The sequence below is a fragment of the Scleropages formosus genome, chromosome 2 (genome assembly GCF_900964775.1).
Source record: "Scleropages formosus chromosome 2, fSclFor1.1, whole genome shotgun sequence".
Taxonomy (NCBI): domain Eukaryota; kingdom Metazoa; phylum Chordata; class Actinopteri; order Osteoglossiformes; family Osteoglossidae; genus Scleropages; species Scleropages formosus.
Genome location: NC_041807.1, coordinates 36,816,336 through 36,838,013, shown reverse-complemented (window position 1 = coordinate 36,838,013; position 21,678 = coordinate 36,816,336). Strand labels below are relative to the sequence as shown.

The following is a 21,678-nucleotide window of genomic DNA, read 5'->3' as shown; positions in this document are numbered from 1 at the left end:
TTAGAGTGACAAGTTTCGAAACAGAAAATATAGCATGTAGTTAACTGTTATTTTAACCTAACGATTTTGTTTTGTGAGATTGCAAAGAGACGTTGGTTGCGAAACGGAAGTTTGTGCTCTTTTAACACTCAGGTGAATCCGAGTCAAATAAGCGGTTGATTGGCTGCATTTCCCACGAGCTCGGGATCGGACGTACACTATTGGTCGCAACATCGTCAGTTCCCCTGGAGACCGGGCTGAAGGGTCAAGGACAGCCAATAGAAATCCTCACCTGTTAGCCAATGAGAAAAAAACGTATCACATGAAGGTGGATAATGACAGAAAGGTAGCACTTCGCCGTCAGATCAAAACAAGAAGGATCATCAATTCTTTTTCCACCTTCTGCACTTAAAAAAATAAAAATAAAAAAAACTCAAGGCAGCACTTACTGTTCGCGATCACTGTCTATCGACGATGGGATCAGGTGACATTTTGGTGTGAGCTCAACTTTTTTATTTTATCAGGAAAAAAGTTTGCTACTTGAATTAAGTTTGTTAGTCGTGGAACAGATTGAAATGTACAAAACACAACTGTTTATTCTTTTAAGATACAATTTTAAATTTTCTTTTGGTCTTTTAAAATTAGGTTTTGTTACGTCTTTTGTCAGCAGAACTTTAAGCATAGTTTCTAGACTCCGCATATAAAATAATCCCATAGTACAAGTTCAAGTACACTTTTAGTTTGATACTGTGGAAAAAGTACGTCACAATGAGTCATTGAATGACAATCAATGTTTTCTATTTAGACAATTTTAAAATACAAAACTATCAAACAGTTTTGCGGTTTAGGACATTTCTAGATAATTAAATATTGTATGTAAAGTATAAGGTACTTGACGTCTCAGTACTTATAAAAATAAAACAGTTTAAAACTGAAACGGAAAAAAATGCTTTACGGTTCATCTGTTGTTACAGGTACTGCCAAGTTACTGGTGTGGGCGCACTTGTGACGTAATCAAAACGTGTCGCACACTTTTGACGTATCGGGAGAACGCGTAAAAAAGTTTTTCTTTAAACGTTTTCTTTTTAATTAGTTCATAGAGTTAAAGTTTCTCTTTGCTTTTAGGGTAACATTATTTTCTTATGCAGAAATGCGCGCGAATGGGTTTCCGTTCCTTCATTTTATTTTAACGTGAATCAATGTTGTCGCAGTGTGTCAGTCTACCAATTGGCAATTATGCCACCACAAATTAGCCGCTCACGGTACCTTTTTGGAATGTGTACGATTTTTCTTTAATTTGTATATGGTAAACGTAACACGGGGTTAACTGCAGTCAGATGATGCTGTTAATACACATGAAACTAACGTCGTATCAGCTGAGGGAGAACTACAGGTAACAGTGGTTTAGAGGGGTACTGCATTCAATTTATGCAGTCATATACAATAATACACAGGGAAAGATGTTCAACCCCTCGTGCCAAAAACCAAGGGGGCTAGACAAACCAACCATGCCACAATATACCATCCCCCCCAAAACCAACCAATTCCCTTCACAAAAAAAAATATCATGGGCAAACACCATCCTCCTTGCCGGGAGCCACCGCGTGCACTTCGTTGGGGTTGTCAAGTGGGCACCTTCCTTCATTGATGTTTCATTGAATTGAGCCCACTACACCTCCAGAAGGCTCAATGGCGAGATCTGGTGTCCCAGACCCACCCCCCTCCATGCCCACAGTGCCATCCCAGCGACTCCACCCACCAAAAAAACCACCCAACCACCAACAACCAACCAATACACCATACCAGGATATGGAGGTGACAACAAAACTCAAACCATTGATGTTCACCTAGGTGAGTACTCCCCACTCAAGTGTGCTTCCCCCAAACACCCTGGTGCCTTCTCATCCACAACCACTGACTAGATCTTTCTGCTACCTCTGACAAGCCTTTAATGGCTGCTCTTAACGACTGACCCCTAAAACCAAACTCCAACAGCAGCGACGTGGTTGATTTTGCAACAAACCCTCTAGTACCGATCTCCACTGGTCTAATAACGCACTGCCAGCCTCGCTCCCTCACCTCACCAGCCAACTCAGTGTACTTCAATTTCTTCCTCTCAAAGGCATCTTCCAATGAGTCTTCGAAAGGTATTGTTAATTCAATGAAGTACACTATCCGTGCGCCCTCGGAGTACAGCACAATATCGGGTCTCAACGCCGTGATCGCAATGCACTGCGGCATCTGCAGTTGTTTTCCCACGTCCGCCAACAACTTCCAGTCACGCACTTCACCCCATTTAAAACTCGTATCACCACGACCACGCGCGTGACTTATAACACTCTCCCCCTCCCGCACGAAAGAAATAAGCTTATTTCTTCCATACTGCGGGAGTGAAAGTTACCCTGTTGATCAAATGAGTAAATCCTTCTTTTCCCTTAGTGTAAGCTGATTTGTTGAGAAGTGTCACCGGATTCTCTATATATCAAATCTTGAATTTGCACAAGTAATAAAGTTACCCGAAGGACAATGGAACTGCATTCACATAGTATTTGCTACGTGGCACATTTTTGACATTTCAACTTAGCAGTTACATTACCACTTAAAATCTGGAACAAAATGACAGTACTATATCATTTTTTTTTTTTCCCATTTCACTCAAATTACTTGCCAAAAATCAAAGTACCTTTAATTAAAAAAAAGTTTTTATTGAAATCAATATGTAACCAATGTAACAAAAAAAATAGGAAATACCTAGTCACATAAAGAACTACAATTTCAGAACCTAATTTGTGGAGATTTTGCATTTGTTGAAACTGAACACATCAGATTATACCCATTATCACTCCGGGTGCTGTCATTAAAAATGTGAGAATATATTTCCATTCTTTATCATGCGTTGCACAAGGGCCAGTTTTACATCCATATTAGTTCAGTTTTAAATAGTCTCTATATTGTTTGAAATCACTTTCTGTGCTGCTGAGGACCGACAATCAGAAAAAGAGCAAATGAGCTAACAAAATAACTGACAGTAGAAAAGGCAGGTGAAGATGTTACTGTCAAGTGAGATGACAGGTCAGAGGTCACATTTCTCCACACTGGGCAATGACGATGGGAAGCTTGGGCTTGTTGTTGGGACCCGTGGGCACGTTCTGGACAGAAAACACATGGTGGAAAAAGTAAGATTCTCCTTTGGTGCACCATGTTCTAACTGCCTAAGGCATTTCATACTGACATCCTGAGGAGTCCTGTTCTCTTCCTCTGAGCACTTCATTTTATGTGTAAAAGAAAATATTATTTAGAAACCACTATATTACAGTCTTGGAGATGCTCTGTTTTGAAAAAAATTGATAATTTTAGTCTATTTTCAAAGTCACACAGTGAGAAAAATGTCAATTTAAATATATTACTCATGGTCATTGGCAATAAAAATAATCACTGTGGCTCTTTTTTATTGTGCACAGTATGAATATCATGCTAGAAATGGAGGAGGATTTATTGACTCCATGACCAAACTCTAAGTGGCAGAGGAACGATACTCTTGCTCTAAACAGTTCATGTATCCGTGTTGAGAAAATTTCAAAACAACCTTGTGTAAAAGAGAAAAGTTTTAAAGAAAGAGATTTCATGTGCTACAAATGAGCACAGTAAGCTGGTCTCAGTAAAAATTCAAAAATATTTGAAAAACTAAAATGTTAAGGAAAATGAACAATTCACATTAACCATTAAAACTACAGTAAATGTGAAATTTCTCACCTCGATCTTTCTCATCACTAGCAAACCATCCACGATTTTCCCTGAGAAGTGGAAATTAATGTAAGAGTTAGAATTATTTTTACACAGCTGAGGGAAACCACAGCAGAAATGTTTAATCTACAAAAATCTGCATTCCATTTTACCAGATGAGTACCACGTGTTTGCATAATGGTGCAACGTACCAAAAACAACATGCTTCCCATCCAGCCAGTCACATTTGGTGCAAGTAATGAAGAACTGGCAGCCGTTGGTTCCTGGGCCACTGTTCGCCTGGGGAAACATGTTAAAAAGACTAATATCCAAGTGCTTCATTGTGCTTTCCGGTTCTCAGGCATAATTTTCATCCTTCAACACATCAATGGAATACACTCAAGTCATTTCCACAGCAATACCATCTCAGATTCTACTCTTTCAAAGTGTAATATTGTGCAAAGGTTGGAAGACCTGTGGTGCTCCCGTACCATGGACAGGAGGCCTGGCGCCGAGTGCTTCAACTTGAAGTTCTCATCTGTGAACGGACCCCTGTAGATGCTGCAAACGCCAGTGCCGTCACCCTGAAGACGTACGGCAGGGTCACCATGTGATGCGTAGTGAATTTCGATTCATAGGTAAAAGGGTCAGTTAAGGTCAGCATTGTTTTTGGCAGCAGGAAAGAGTCATAATACACCTGTTGGGGTACCAACAGAAAACAATTGGTTTGCTATTTCTTAATGGTTATCTCTGACACTTAATACCGTGTTTAAGCACAACGTTGGACAGGACAGCCATAGTGTCTATTGTTACTCGAAGGCCCACGAGCATCACACCCACTCACACACTACCATCCCACACTTACATTGACAAAGTCCCCACCCTGGATCATGAAGTCCTTTATAACCCTGAAAAAGGCCATAAAGAAGACTTGTCATTGATATGAAAGCAGCTTTTTACATTTATTCATTTGGCTGACACTTTTCTCCAAAGCGACGTACAATGTTAATCTTCCTACAATTATTTACCCATTTATACAGCTGAGTAATTTTATTGGAACAATCAGGGGTACTACAGCTGGAAGTGGGGATCAAACCTGCGACCTTCTGGGTCCAAAGCCAACAGCTCTAACCACTAAGCTACCAGCTGTCCCACAGTGTTTTTAAAGCAACAGCCCAGCAGAGCAGAGTTAAGAAGTGAAGCCTCACCTGTGGAACGTGCAGCCTTTATACCCAATGGGGACCCCATCCTTCCTGTAAAGAAATGTTGGCAATACTTTCATTTCCTCTTCTTCTGCAAACGACCTCCAAGCCTTTTGGCTGAAAGCAACCAGTCTTGTGCCCCTACCTGGCAGTAAGAAAAACGACCTTCACGTTGCTCAACATGAGTAAAGTTGAGAATAATGTGACTCTGAACACACTGACCTGGTATCCATGACTGTGTGTAACATTATACATAAAACGACAGGATACTATGCTGCAAAAAGTGCAGGAGTTTCATTCTTCTGGCAAACCGTCCTCCTCCTATGATATTATTTACTACGAATAGTTGTAAGAATGTTACATTTATTCATTTATCTGCTGGTTTTCTCCAAAGCGACTTACAATGTTAATCTATTTACAATTATTTACCCATTTATACAGCTGGGCAGTTTTTACTGGAGCAATTTAAGGTAAGTACCTTGCTCAAGGGTACTATAGCAGGAAATGAGATTTGAACCTGTGACCTTTGGGTCCAAAGGCAGCAGCGCTAACCACTACGCTACCAGGTGTCCCCCATATGCCAGAACATTGTAGGAAGGAATGGAAAAATTATGCATTTGAGGCACACCCTTCACAACGTTTGAGATTTGTCACTCACCTGAACTCTCCAGTGCAGAACTGTCTGTAGAATAAAGAAGAAAACATCAGTTATTGTTCCACACTGCACACAATTCATTGTACCACCTCTCCATTTCTTTCATTTCCTTACAAATTCTACCCAATACAGCTCCATGGGGTACACGCTCAAGGTAGATGACTTTTACAGGGTACTCTCTAGAGGTAAGCCATAGTTTTACAGGGTAAACTCAAGGTAAATGACTGCTTCATGAGGTAAAGTCTTTAAGGTAAGGGACAATTTTATGGGGTATGCTTTCAAGGCTAATTATATGTTTACAGAGGTGAACGGTACCTCCATGGCATACACGCTTGAGGAGAACGATAGCTCCATGGGGGACACCCTCAAGTTAAACTGCAGTTTCATGGGGTACGCTTGAGCTAAACGCTAGCTTCATAGCGTATGCACTTACCGGAAATTCTCGGCCGTTTTTGGAACAACATCAGCAAACAGCTCCATCTTCATTCTTCCAACCTCCTGCAAAACAACGGTAAAAACCATAAGTGGACACGTCAACATGAATTAATAAAAATATATTTGCCCAGCAGGAGATGAGTAGCGTAAACATCATTACGAACTAGAAAGACAGCGCCACCCACGACACCACTTTGACGTCACACCTCGCAGTAAGCGGGTCACCTTTGTGGCTGGCGTGGCTCCCAAAAGCCATCTCACCAACCTCGTCCTCTGGCCACCTGCGAAGGTAATGTTTGAGTGCATTTCTACCGCTGAAGGGTCTCCAAGATGACCAGGCCGGCTGTCACCTCACCCAAGGTGTGTAAGGTGGTGCGTTGCGCACGGTGCCACTTTCCAATCCACAAGTCGCTGCACCGCTCCCACTTGCCATAACCGAGACGCCATCAATCATGAACAAACACATCATGGGACGTCTGTGTCCCACAGCCCCTCCCATCACGCCATGCTCCATAGCAATGTTTATAGATGGTCTCGATCCTAGTAGATGTGCTTCTCAACGTACATGTTCTGGTTCATGCCCGGCTGGATGCTGGATTGTATGAATTAATATTAAATAAACATTAAGACCACCTGATCTTTATAGTGTAACCGAATGGCTGAAGTATGACTGACAGGTCATGTCACAGCAAATAAAGACAGGTGCTCAAGTCAAGGGTGAGCACATGTACCATAACACTAGCCAAAATATCAGTAATAATTAATGGGCAATAAAAACACAACTAAAATTATTGGCCAAATTTAATTTTCCTAGAAATTACTTCTTGAAAATCCTTGCGTTAAATGAGCTGATACCGAAAGAATAATACAATCATACCCTGAGATGTGTCCATTCCAGTTACGAGAATCGGACTTTCCGACGAGTTTCGTTTAATACCCCATTTAGGTTTAAGTTCAATTTACACCTTTCTACAAGAACTGAATCTGTATGTTTTGCACCTCTTGTCTGCTGCGCAGCACAAAACCAGCATCACTGCGGTCTTCTTCACATCTATAGTTTGGCGCATACTGCGTTGAGTTCTCCACCTCCATTAAGCCTTCTTTGCTACTTTTACCTGCTAAAATCATGGTAATCATGGCTCCGGGTTGGTCAGCCCAAACCACGTCAACTTGTTCAACGAGCGTCAATTCATTTGCATCGTTTTCATTGATTTCTTTCGTCTTTACTGTTCCGTTGTGGGGTTTTTTTCCCCCCACTAAAGGTCAAATTAACACATGTGTCATATCTACATATGTATTGTTTGTGAGCATTTGTTAAGTGTACGGTGCAGAACACAGTGCAGGTAGACAGCAGAACAGCATTACACAGTACATTACACTTCACACTGCGCTGCTAATGAGCTATAACGTTCAATCTGCGTCGTTCAGTCTGACGTCTCCTGCTGGCTCTTCGCCAAGATCCGAGCCAATCCTCCGCGGTTCTGCTCATCCGACTGCGAGAACTTCATAATGTGCTGGACAGGCCTATTCATACGCTCCCTCTCCCTTTCTGAACATGACTATAAGTGGGTCAGGGTCGCAGCTCGCCGAGGGCTTGAGGCTGGCCAAAGCGGGGGACTTGAGGCCCGAGCCATCACTACGTGGTGCGGCGGGGGGAGGACAGGAGGGGGGAGCGGCCTTTCAGCCTAACTGAAAAGAGGCATTTGTCCCGGTACATCAATGGGGCAACAGAGGGTGGAACCGCTCAGACCGTTTCCTCGACAGCCACGAGCTTGGAGGAAGGAGGAAACTGCCTGCCAGTGCTTTGGGTGCATCCTGGGGGGCTCCTTCCACTGCACAGGATTCCACGCTTGGCTGTGGATGGATCTCGGAGCACCGGGCAGTACTCAAGAGGTAAGCACCACAGCTGCAGATTCTTTTGTTACCAATGGTAGTTATATTGTACTAACTTGCAATGTTTTGTCTGGACTCTAACACCAACTCTAGGGCTTTTTGTAGGTTTTAATTAAAGAGCTGCTGGACTGCTCTCGGTTTGGAGATGCTGTGAGCAGTATTGTGCTCTTCCGTCATAAACGGAGGCATGCAAACAGCTCGTTTATGGCACGTCTGCAGAAACAAGAGCGCTCTCATCAGTATTCCTCCTGTGGGAAGCTTGTAGGAGTGCTTGTACGGCCCAACGTCACTGGCCTCTGCAGAACCCCAAGCCTCCATATTCCCCTACGTGAGGCGTCCCCAAGGCTCAGCACGTCTTACTCGCCTCATCACTTCACTTCATCCTTTACGCTGAGTCTAATTACGTTATTATAATTCACTTGCATACCATTTCATCTGCTCATAAAATCCTCATTAATAATAATGCTGGCCTACTGTAAACTTACAGTAATAGTTTCCATGGAAGCAGCTTTAAATGTTCAAAACGATTAAAAGTTCAATATACAGCTTGCATAATTCTCACATGTATGAGAAATTTTAAGCATGACAAAAATGGTTATAAGTATTTAAAAGAAATTATGAACAGAGAAGAACAGTCTTCACAGCAGGAAATATGTATACATTGAACAAAAAAAAAAGAAAAAAACAAATAAGGGCTAAATGTGGCCTCTTGTCCCATTAAGGCTTTATAAAATCACATCAAACATCATCTTCAGGGCACTTGGCAAACCTTGGAACACAGTTTATTCTATGACACATTTTATGACACAAAAATAAGTTACGTTATGCATTTATCCAAAGCAACAGAATATGACCCAGCAACATATTCTTACTGAATCAAATTCAGCATCAGTACCTTGGATCAAGGGCTCTACAGTGTGAGTGGTGTGGTATTAAGCGTAGTAACTGGTGACCTGATAAAGGCAGGAATCTGGTCCTGCTTGCATACCAAGGTGTTCCCACAGGCAGATGTTTTTGCCTTACCTGCGAGCAAGGCCTCGCTGTGAAAAGTCTTTGTGTGTCTGAGTGTTTGGTGTTAAAGTGAAGAGGGCTCCTGTGGCTGATCGGTTCCAGGGGGAGAGAAATTTCTACCGCAGTGGGATTCAAACCTAGATCCTTAAGATTACAAGGCAATTGCTCCACCTAAAATAATTTAAAAAAAAAATTCTACACATCACAATTTAAATATGTAAAAGATAGCAAATGGGACGAAGAAACTTGGGCTTAGAAAACAAATTACAATAGATTGTACCGTAGTTGTGCTGCTCTTTCTTCGCAGGTCCCCTATCACCATAGTAGAATGTCCAGGAGGGGTGGGCAGCCACTTTTACTTGGACCTCCACAGGTTAATTTTGATCCCTTTGGCTTTGATTGGGAACTTTTTGTTTTCCTCTCCACGGTTGCCGGCTGGCTAACTATTTTTATGTACTTACATGTGTTACAACAAATTTGATTATTTTTTAGCACTCTAACCTTGTTCAGTGCTCTGAGTCACTCTGGTGAGAAGAAAGATATAAAAATAAACTGAACTGAATAAAACTTCGAAAGCCGGCACAATCCTACGAGAACCCTGTCCGTGAACGAGCACCACAGTCACTGTAGATTTAACCTGCTTTCTTAGCAGTTCAGTTTGTTCTCACTGGTCAAATATTAGGTATTTTATCTACTCTTTAGCACCACCTGTATAAGAACACTTACTTATTGATTTGTAAGCTGGCAAAATCCTGACTGCTCAGAACTCACACACACACTGGCTGAAGCTACAAGTCCTGAGCAGGGTTGCAGTGAGCCATAGCCTAACCCGCCAACACAGGGTGCAGGGCTGAAGGGGGAAGGGACACACCCAGGACGGGATGCCAGTCCGTCACAAGGCACCCCAAGCTAGACTCGAACCCCACACTTGCCAGAGAGCAGGACCCAGCCAAACCTGCAGCGCCACCGTGGCCCCTCTGCTCAGAGCTGAGCTTCACAAAACTAAAAATGGCAGAGAAACGCTACTGTAGAGCTGAAAATGCCACCGTGGGGTGGCATGGTGGCACAGCCAGCAGTGCTGCTGTCTCACAGAGCCTGGTGGTGCCAGAGAACGTGGGTTCAATCCCCACTCAGTCTGTGTGTAGTTTGTATGTTCTCCCTGTGTCTGTGTGGGTTTCCTCCGGGTGCTCTGGTTTCCTCCCACACTCCAAAAACATGCTGTTCAGGTTCACCCATAGTGTGTGAGTGACAGAGAGACTGTGTTCCATAGATGGATGAGTGACCCAGTGTAAGTAGTGTATCTAGCAGTGTAAGTCACCTTGGTGAATAAGGTGTGTGGGCTGATAACACTACATAGAGTTCAATGGAAGTTGCTTTGGAGAAAAATGTCTGCTAAATAAAAGTAATATACAAACCCCATTTCCAGAAAAGTTGGGATATTTTCTAAAATGCAATAAAAACAAAAATCTGCAATTTGTAAATTCTCTTGAACCTTTATTTAACTGACAAAAGTACAAAGAAATGACTTTTAATGTTTTGGCTGACCAACTTGATTGTATTTTGTAAATGTAAGCAAATTTAGAATTTGATGCCTTCAACACACTCCAAAAAAGTTGGGACAGAGGCAAAATAAGAGTGAACGTTTATAGAATATTCAAATAACGCCGTTTTGGAAGATTCCACAATAAGCAGGTGAACTGGTAACTGGTGAGGGTATCATGACTGGGTCTGAAAGGAGCATCCACCAAAGACAGTTTTTGCAGACAAGGATGGGTCGTGGCTCACCACTTTGTGCCAAACTTCGTGAGAGAATTGTCAATCAGTTCAAAAAGAACATTTCTCAATGCAGGATTGCAGTACATAATATTCATGTAACCGTGAAAAGATTCATGGAATCCGGAGAATTCTCAGTGCGTAAAGGGCAAGGCTGGAAAACACTAATGAATGTGCATGACCTTCGAGCCCTTAGATGGCATTGCATGGGAAACCATCGTGCTACTGTGATAAATATAGCCACATGGGCTCGGGAGTACTTCGGCAAACCGTTGTCACTTACCACACTCTGCTGCTGTATTCAGAAAAGCAACCTGAAACTCTATTATGCAAGGAGGAAGCCACACATCAGTTCTGTGCAGGAATGCTGCTGAGATATCTGGGCCTGAGCTCATCTCAGATGGTCTGAAAGGTCATGGAAACGTGTGCTGTGGTCAGATGAGTTCTTGCGTCAGCTTGTTTCCGGAAAAAACGGATGCCGAGTTCTCCGTGCCAAAGACGAAAGGAACCATCCAGACTGTTATCGGTGAAAGGTGCAAAATCCAGCATCTGTGATGGTATGGGGGTCCATCGGTGCCCATGGCATGGGTGACTAGCATATGTGTGAAGGTACCATTTATGCGGAGGCGTATATTGGGATTTTAGAGAGACATATGCTGCCATCAAGGCAACATCTTTTCCCGGGGAGTCAATGGTTATTTCAGCAAGACAACGCCAGGCCTCATTCTGGATGTGCTACAATAGGGTAGCTTTGTAGACACAGAGTGCGTCTGCTTGACTGGGTTGCCAGCAGTCCAGATCTGTCACCTATTGAAAATGTATGGCACATCGCAAAGAAGAGAATCAGACAATGACAACCATGGACTGTTGAGCAGCTGAAGTCTTGTATCAAATAAGAATGAGCAAAAATTCTACTTGCAAAACTGCAACAATTAGTATCCACAGTTCCCAAATGATTAAAAAGTGCATTTACAAAGAAAGGCGATGTAACACAGTGGTAAACATGCCTCTGTCCCAACGTTTCTTGAACGTATTGAAGGCATCAAATTCTGAATTTGTTTATATATACAAAATACAATCAAGCTGGTCAGTGAAAACACTGAAAATCTTTTCTTTGTACTTTTGTCAGTTAAATAAAGGCTCAAGAGAATTAACGATTCGCAAATTTTCGTTTTTTTATTGCATTTTAGAAAATATCCCAACTTTTCCGGAAATGGGGTTTGTATGTAAAAAAAAAAATGAACGCAACGAAAGGCTCGCAACAGCCACACTGCTACATGCATGATTAAATGCAAATACACAGCCACGCACACCCCACACACACCCCACACACACACAATTGGGTTATTTAGGCCAACCAGACAAACGGGTTAAGTTCCCCTTAGGCTCAAACCTTATTCTTCACAAGAAAGATCTTCAGGTTACCTCTAGATTCTCTACTTACAACTCCACACATTGTTCATGTCTTTTGCGGTGTCAGAGTTACAGAAGTGGGTAAGATACGTTGTGCATCATTTTTCAGTTTCGACTGAGGAAACTCGATAAGGATTCATTATATGCAGAAGGTACTTTAAACTTTGGTGCTTTCGATGTCCCAGAATTAATCCCGATTTAGTTAAAAACACTGTAAAATGTGTAAAGTGCGTAATTCTGGTACTTCTCCTAAACATTCTAATGACCACTATTACAACAATAACAGTAATACACATCACCCTGAGAAATAACCAACAGACTACGTACCGCCACCTGTATTCAGCGGCAGAAGGACCCAGCAGACAAGGGAAAGTGGGACTTCACATTATGTAAATACCATGGTCTATTTACATTTATTCATTTAGCTGACGCTTCCTCTCCAAAGCGATGTACAGCGTTAAGGTTACAATTATTTACCCATTTATAGAGCTGGGTAATTTTTACTGCAGCAGTTTATACAGCTCGAGGTGGGGATCAATCTGTGACCTTTGGATCCAAAGGCAGTAACTCTAACCACTAGTCTATATATTACATGTTTAGTGGTAGTCAAAAGGCCACCGCAGGTATGTAGCACCTGCATGGCACGGAATTCACATTGAATGTCCTTTTTCCAGCGCTCCTAACCATTTATTTTATATCTGAAGTCCTTGTGCATCGCTTAAGATTCACAGAAGCAAACCTCTGTGCATCTAGGAGTTTTCACCGCTGCTGTTTGCTGTGGACGAGAGACAAACAAAAGACGCAAACAACGAATAGCGAAAGACACACGACACGTTGGCTGCTGTGAGGACCAGGTAAATAGGCTCCGGGAGTTACCTGGATACACCTAGGCAAACCCCTTATTTGGGAGGACACCCCCCCGGAGGACAGAGACAGTGTTGGTGCACACGGCAGCAGAAGCAAAGCATCTCTTCACACATTTGCATCTTCACAGAAACACACAGAGGACAGGTGCGACTCCAGCACACATCAGGTATGTGCGGTTTTTCTCTTTAATAAATAAAAAAATTATACTGGATCTAATTTATATCCTGATGTCCAGTGTACTGACGGCCAATTCTGTGTAAAATAATGCGTGGTGCAAGGTGCCGAATCAAAGCGCACCCATAGCGACCACTCGCGTGGTTTTCAAAGGAAGTCAAGGGAGGAACAGAGGTGGGTTGCTAGGTCCTTCCTCTGCACTTCGGGGGAGGCAAACGTAGGGAGAAACGTAGGCAGGACTCGAAACCCAGACTTGCTACACACCGAGGCACCGGTCAAACCCACTGCACCACCACACCCCCAGTGTACAATAATACTGCTCTTAATATATGTGACATTGTTAAAGTACTTTTTCCTCCTCTTTTTCTTGTCCTGTCATCCTGTGTATACGAGGTTACGTATGCAGGGATACAATGTGAGATGGTGTTTACCTGCGAGGCCTATAGCCCCTCTACTGAAAATCGCCCTCAGGTTAATAATAGATGTGGTACTAAATGAATTAATGTTCTGGGAAGAGTGTTACCGAGAAAAGGTGAGGGCAGAAGCGGATCTTGTGTACGGTGCTTTGACAACACAAAGCAGACTCAAACAAGCCTCCCTACTGCAGGAACAAAGTATAAATTAGTATAAAAGTATACATTTCCCAGCATATACATTTCAAACACACATCACCACCTACTGTGAACAAAATTTCTGTAGAGGTGTGGTTCACCAGAGGGACAAAAAGAGCAAACTACCAATGTGTCATTCCGTTGGTAGGATTTTTGTAAGATATAGACACGCAAACACTCCCCTTAACACATGTGACACAATAGGTGTGTTAAGGCCACTTCCATATATTGCTTGAGAGGAAATCATGTGTGCAGAAGAAACACACAAGAAGCGGAGGAATAAAAATAAGTGAAGCCCAAGTTGGACTGGTTAAACCAAGTAGGTAAGCAGAATCAGGTGTGTAAATCATAGTCATTTATTAATTTTATCAGTTTAAGATTAAACATTTAGATTTAAAAATTTTTTTTTTAATATACTAGTTTAATGACCATCCCTACATGCTTAACATATTGTCAAGCAGTACTATGTTTATATTTATCTGATGTTTTTCTCCAAAGCAATTCAATTAATCAGCTAACGACGGTTATTTACCCCTTTATACAGCTGGGTAATACCTGCTCCCACGTACACAAATTCTCTGAGCAGCCAAACAGGTTCAATTCACCAAATGCGAGAGGGAAAAAAAAAACCCACACTGGTGCCAAAGCCCATTATCGATAAAATGTAAACAAAGGACAAGTCAAATAAATCACTCTTGGTTTGCCAGAACTCATATGCTTAGTTTCAATGAAGAGGAAGCCAAAGTCGCCCAAGAAGTAGGGAGGGGAAGAATCCATGCTGACACTTCGATGAATATATAGTTTACCGGGTGAAAAAGATACGATGCATTGAAAGGGGCGGTGGGGGGACCCTTTCTGCAAAGGAAGCACTGCCGTGAGGGGGTGCGTCTAAGCTGTTGTGGGCTACAGAGGAGTGAAAAGATTCTGCTGTACCGGTTTTTCAAACAGCACCAGTTAAGCAGCCTGCCTTCCCCATTTACCCCACTGGGAATACACAAACGAGGTCTTTCCAGAGCTCCAACATTGCGCCCGTGACGCTGGTTGTTCTCCCTCGCAGACGTTTCCTGGACGAGCTGCCGGACGGCTGGAACGCAGAAACGGGAGACGCACAATGATGATGGCAATCATGGACACGTGGAAGGCGGACGGGAGCTGCGCCATAGACAACACCCATCAGTACCTGCTCCTGCTGCTTTTCAAGGTGGGCCTCAATGCGCTCATGCTGGCCTTCTGCATGCGCAGCCTGCCCAGCTCCTTTATGGGCACCTGGGGACTCTCCCTCTGCGTGGCCGACGGGCTCCTGTTCTCTGGAATCTCCTGCTTGTGGCTGTTTTGGGGGCAAGCCAGCAGCGCCGCCCCTGCGTGCCTCCTTCTCGGCCACGCGTCCACCGTGTACTCTCTGCTTCCGCTCCCCGTGCTCCTCCTGGGAGGGCTGGACTACACCCTGTACCAGCATTTGGAGCTTAAGCTCAGTCATGCCTGCAGGATGGCAGCCTGCTGCCTGCTGGTGGTGCTGCTCTGGGCGCTGGCCTGCGTCCACTCCTATCTCCTAGGAGACCCCAAGCTGGTGCGTGTCCAGTATTTGACAGGTCACAGAGCCCTTGTGTGCCCGGTTCAGGACTCGCCCGTGGTGGTTTGCTTCTGCGCCACCGCGGCCATAGGCTGCGTCATATTTCTCTTAAGTCACAGGGCTTTTCCTCAATGGCTTTGGACTGTCTTGTGCCCCTGGCGGGCTAGTGGAAACCCACCCTCTGGCCTACTGAAGCTTGACAAGATGCAGAGTTACCGCAAGGTTGGGTCGACTCAACTGTGTGGGCCGGGACAAGACAGACCCCTTTCCCTCAGCCTCACCCTGGGGTTCACCATGACCTGGGCCTCATTCCTGATCATGAACATCAGCAGTGTGCTCCTGGGCTACGCCATACCTGCCTACATCACGGTCAACCTGCTGTGGTTGCTATGCGCCGACGACTTCATGGTCTGCTTGATTTTCTTGAGCAAGGGAGGGCTGCCCAATCATCGCGTCAACTTCCAGGATGACATCTATATGTGGAGCCTAACCTGGCACGGAGGGGCCCCGTTTAAGGGGTTGCACATGGTGTCGAAACACAGGCCAGGCGACATCCTGCACGTCTGAACCAAGAGCAGAAGCGAGGCACTTCTTCACGTCAATTATGTGTGAGAGAGAAGGCAAAAAAATCTCATCAGCACAAAGGAGGGGAGGAAAAAAATAAACAAAACTCCCAGAGTGCTAATCATAGAGTGTCATGTAAATCTGGGATCTGCTTTGAGATTTTGGCATCTCCTATCTATCTAGTTCTGTTGCTGGGAAGACCTTACTCTGTATTCTATCCAGAAGGTGAAAATAAGTGGTTCGGTAACTGAGAAAATGAGGATGAACGGACACTGAAGACACCAAATCTCAGATGGCTTAAAAAGAATGATAAAAATTACATGTATATTGTTTAATTACGACTATGTAATTTGAAGGACAATATCCTGCAAGAAATAATTTGCAGGTGTTCCCTGTTAAACCAGTAAAGGAAACAGACAGCTGGTAGCGTACTGGTTAGAGCTGCTGCCTTTGGACCCAAAGGGTCACAGGTTCAAGTCTCACCTCCAGCTCTAGTACCCCTGAACAAGGTACTTACCATGAATTGCTCCAATAAAAAATTATCTAGCTGTATAAATAGGTAAATAATTGTACGTAGCTTAATATTGTAAGTTGGTTTGGAGAAAAGCATCAAACAAATGTAAAGGTGATTTACTGGTGATTAGACACAGAAAAAATAGAATGTAAGAATTTGTATGTAAAAATACAGCAATTTCACCCCATAATTAAAAAATCAAGACACTAAAATTGATAGATTATTGAAAGCAAGCATTTAGGCATGTATGTGAGCTCACTTTCAGAAGGCTAACTAGCTGTTGCTGATTTTTCTGTAAATCTAAACAAAATTTAAAAAAAAAAAAAAAAAAACATTTTCCCTGCTTTTGATAACAGACAACACTGTTTTTGTGTAGCAGCAGTTCAACAGTTCCAGATGTTAGGGACATGAACCCAAAGCAAACATGTAAAAAAGGCACATAAAACATTAAAAAAGAAGAAACATGTGAGTCTGGAGGTCCACTTTCAAGTGCTCTTACTACTTTTTACTACGCTGTAGTAGCCATACTGGGGGCTGCCTACAAAGAACCACTACTGGGGTCTCGGTGCAAGTTAAACAATGTTTACAACCTTGTGGGATCGCTGTTTCTGTTAGCAAAAATACATAAAGATGACGATCACTAATCGTCCTCTTCTTGATTATATGTGGGTTTCAGAAGCACCAACTGTTCCCAGCCTGACCTCACGGAACACTGGCATTTCGGGGTGCAGGGAAAAGTACAGTGAGGTGCAAGGGTATAAACTTCCACAGCAGCACACACAACACAGTTTATTGCCTATTGCTATACAGCATGTATAGTATAGCAAAAACCCGTGTTAATTCTTCATATTGGTTTGACTACAAATGCCATCCAATATTAAATAAAATATTGTTTACCTTGATCATCTACCAGGCTGAGTGTACACATGCCTAAATATTTATTTAGCTAATGACACTGACAATAGCAAATGACAATGTTACACATTACAGAGAATTACTCTTCTGTACATCAGGGTATTGTTACTATATCAATTCAGGGTAAGTACTTTGATCATGGGAACTAGAGAGGAGTGGGATTCAATTTTGGGATGCACCTGGGAGTAGGACTGTACCCTGGAATGTCACTGTTGTCAATGCCAAAATCACTCAAAGGCTCCTGTTGTTTATTAGCCATCCACACACACACACACAGCCACACCTGCTGGTCACACCATCTGTGACAATGAGATAAAATACTGAAGCAAGTTTCAGAAAAAGCTGTTTTTTTCTTGGCATATTTCTTACGTGCTGAAAACTGGTTGACCAGTTATGGAATAAAAACCCAGACACAAAATGGGAATAAAAATGAATTATGATGAAAGTTGGGGGTCAGACACCACATTAAATTGTACTAATTTACTGGCAGCATATGGACAGCTGAAAGTGTAGTGGTTAGAGCTGCTGCCTTTCAAATTCCACTTCCAGCTGTTGTACCCTTGAGTAAGGTACTTAACCTAAATTGCTACAGTTAAACTACCCAGCTGTACAAATGGGTAAATAATTGTAAACAGATTCATGGTGTAAAGCTGTTTTGGAGAAAATCATCAGCTAAATGAATAAATGTAATGTGATAAATGGGTAAGAACAGGCAAACTACAAACTGAGCAGGGAAGCAAACCTACACCCAGTTCCATAAAGGCAATTAACTCAACCTTAATCCACCCCCTCTTTAGTTATCCCCTTCCAAACCTCCAGTGCAAATAGAATTCAACAGATGCAGTTATTGAGTCCCAATAAGTCTCTAGGTTCACCAGGGAAAACAAAGTTTGCAACCTGTTCCAAACCCCATTAGTTTGCCAAGGCTACTGAGCAACGGTTGTCATCGAAGACCAGGCAGAGAAAACAAACAGTTCAAACTAAACATGCAGGAGGAAACTCTGTTGCTGAAACATCCAGTCTTTTAAACAAATTCAGGAAAATTAAGGTAAAAGAGCAGGAGAATTATCACAATCTGCAAGTTGTAGCCTCAAAGCATGCTGGGATAGCAGTCGGCATGATATAGAACATACTCACTGAGCCCCAGCCGGGCGCCGTGTTTTGACCAAATGACCCAGAACACATTTTATTAGCTCATTTACCCGAACTAAAACTTCAGCCTTTACTTTAAGTTTAATGTTTTTAAACACATTAAGTTAATGTGTAACTCGTACTCTAGTGAGCGCCATCAGGCGGCAGATACAAAAATCATTAATTGAATATATAATATTATTTAATATAATTTATGAACCATAAAAATGCTGAAGTACTGCGACATGATAATGAAGAAGCTCGTTGATATTATGATAAATATACAAATATTATTAATAGTATTTACACATACGGGGTAATAAATATTTCAAGCATTTCTCACGTGCAAGACAGTTACTAACTGAGTTAGATGGTTTATAAAGTTTACCTGGCCACCGATGGTCACGTCGAAGAACACGATGGGATTATTTGGGTTCGAAGGCTGAATATTCATAATTATGGATTTCTAAAGAATCAAATATTTGGGGGAAGTACAAAATATGTTAGAAGCATTGAATCCGGAGCCACCGGCCAGCTAAACTACGGAAGCCGAAAGGACCCAAGTAAGGAAAGCGACGAGGGACAAAATGACTAAAACGCCTTTCAATCGCTTTCTGGGTCTCCACTCTACGACGCCGTCTTGGACCGAAAGTGTCCTTATGAGTACTGATGTGAAATAAAAGCAATGAAAACGATGTAGTTTACCCCGATTTTCCGTACAGCTGCACTTTAAATTAAAACATAAAAAAGATACTAGTGGCAGAGAGCGAAGTGATGCTCTGGAGCTGGATATCGTAATGTGTATGGGATGCAGAAGTTTAGATGTCATATGTATCTTAACCCTTTTCATGTAATGATTGATTGTGTTTAAAATCTTATCCATCTTATTCTTACTTTTACTGATAGTTACTCTGGGTCATTTTAAAGAGCTTCATGTGACTCATGATAGCGCAACAATGATATGTTCGGGATATGTACCTGCAACCTCCCATCATATTTTCATATTTTGGAAAAGTGAGATCTGTATCTCAGGGCTATTTTTTATTGATCAGCAGCATAGACTTTTTTTTTTAGTTTTCACTGGATATATAGCTGTATATGTAATAAGGAATGCAGTATTTTTAGTTGTTTTAATTATAATTTGATAACATTACAGCACTTATTTCTGAATACAGTCAAATCCAGTCTCCTCTTCCCTTGCCTCAATAATATTAACTTCAGAAGTTTTTTTTTTTTTCTTTCCCTCCCCAAACAATTCTTTTGAGTAACTATGAATGTGTGTTTTAGATTCCAAAACCTGTACTGTAAAGCCATCTTGTCTGAGTGGAAATTAAGTAATTTTTGTATATTTTGTAGGACTGTGTGTGCATTAACCTCAAAAACTAGAGGATTCAAAAGTGAATAAAACTGTCAAAATTAATAAGGAACAATGTGTGCATGTGAGCTATACCTCTGCAATTCTGATTGAAGAGGGACGCAACCTTGTGACCGTATGAGTTCAACCTGATGCCTGGAGGGTAAAACAATGACACATACTACATAAGTCAATGAAACACAATGACCATTCATTTTATTTGAATTTGCTGCAGTTATTATACATTTTGTAAGAAAATTTAAAATAAATGTGCATTACTGAGTAGCCACTTTCTAATATTGTATATAAGCCTAGAACATCATTATTGAAACAAAAAAGACTGACATTTTCGGCATCACAAACTATGAAGCTCTGACTGTATGACTGAAACAATATCAAATATTAACTGGATAAGTGAACATTTTAAAGAAGAGGCAGCAAAAAAAAAAAATATTTGCTATAATTTGTATCACATATCAAAATGTACATCTGTGTTTTCAGACGGGTTTCGATGAGCAGGAAAACAGCCAAATCATTTTCAGCATAAGTAACAAATATTACTGACAGCCAACAATGTGATCATTTAGATATTTAGATTTTAATACCAGTACAAAGAGGCATTTAAAGACAAACAATAAATACAGACACACTTTTTGTAAAGAAATACGCTATTTCGCAGACAAATTGTATTCCTAATATTTTAAATTGTTGCATATATTAGCTGGCATGATCAGAGCCAAGTTTGACATTGTAGGCGCAACACAGCTTACATACTTTTTTCAAGGTTTTGCAGACAATTTCCTTATTTTAGTGTTACTTGAAGCATATTATTTCAGCAGCAACAACGAAGAGTTGCCCTCGGATTTGTGCTTTATGGGAGATGATTAATACCTACAGAGAAACATTATTTTGTACAAGACGTGCCTTACAGCGGTTCTGTTGTTACTCTAGGGTGTAAGCTATGAGGTAGAATATGGGACCTACTGCGTTCTCCCTAAAGTAACCGCTATGCATCAGGTCAGTAGTTTTTTTGTTTTTGTTTTTAAACACAAAAGCAGAAGGTCTACAAACTGCAGTACAGCCTTACAGCAGCAGCTTGGGGCACAGTGAACCTTACGCCTTGTGCTTTCCTGTCCACAGGTTATCTGAATAGAATTGCATTGGATTTTCAGTAGAACCATCTTAAAGGGTTCTTGGGCCTTTACAATAGAATTAAATACACTGGTATGCAAAAAGAAAAAAAAAAGTTGTTTTCTGTTTTTGGCACAACATTATATGAAGGAATACAAGGAAATATAATTAGGATGACATGAAGACAAAGTCAACAACACACCAATTTATCACAGAGGAAGCAGGTTATTGTCATACTTACTGTGCATCACATTTGTCTAAGTCTAAGCACCTTTAAATCCACGTTTAAGACTTACATATTTAAAACAGCCTTCAGATAACAGACTCAACTGCTCCTTTTTCCTTTCTTTGTTTCATTATTCTCTCTTCAACATACTATTTTGTTGTCTTTTCTTTTGGCATCTTTTTGTTGCCTTATTGTTGCAAGGTTTCATTATCCATAAGATTTAATAATTTATTATTCATGTTCTATTATTGTTCTTTAGATATCATTATACTTTAATTTCCTATGAGAAGCTACTTTTAAAAGTGCTATTTAAAATAAAGTTTATTACTGTTACCCAAATTGTTTCACTGTCTTCCATATATTCCCCATATTTCTCTCTGGTATCACTTCACATTCCTCAGATAAATGTTGAATTCCTTAGAAAAAACATACAAACGCCAAATACCAGTAACCAATTTATATATGGAAACGACACAGAAAAAAAAAATAAAAATTCCATGTTCAATTGGTTCAGATGCATCAGTGGATCACATGAAA

General features: G+C 41.6%; 1 protein-coding gene across 1 annotated transcript; it reads right to left on the bottom strand.

Moving 5' to 3' along the window:
- Window positions 1-2,750: 2,750 nt before the first annotated feature.
- Window positions 2,751-18,978, bottom strand: ppih (peptidylprolyl isomerase H (cyclophilin H)). Its single transcript, XM_018736527.1, has 9 exons — window positions 18,819-18,978; window positions 5,993-6,057; window positions 5,563-5,586; window positions 4,911-4,955; window positions 4,568-4,610; window positions 4,194-4,286; window positions 3,915-4,002; window positions 3,733-3,773; window positions 2,751-3,128 (listed from the first exon to the last, which is right to left on the bottom strand). The coding sequence occupies exons 1-9, from the start codon at window positions 18,882-18,884 to the stop codon at window positions 3,060-3,062; spliced, it is 534 nt and encodes a 177-aa protein (XP_018592043.1). The 5' UTR covers window positions 18,885-18,978; the 3' UTR covers window positions 2,751-3,059.
- Window positions 18,979-21,678: the final 2,700 nt, after the last annotated feature.

Coding starts and splice junctions, on each gene's coding strand:
- ppih (XM_018736527.1), bottom strand. CDS start 18,884: ATGAATATTCAGCCTTCGAACCCAAATAATCCCATCGTGTTCTTCGAC. Junction 4,956..5,562: donor TTCTGCACTGGAGAGTTCAG/GTGAGTGACAAA, acceptor ATTTCTTTACAG/GAAGGATGGGGTCCCCATTG. Junction 4,611..4,910: donor AAAGGCTGCACGTTCCACAG/GTGAGGCTTCAC, acceptor GGCCTTTTTCAG/GGTTATAAAGGACTTCATGA.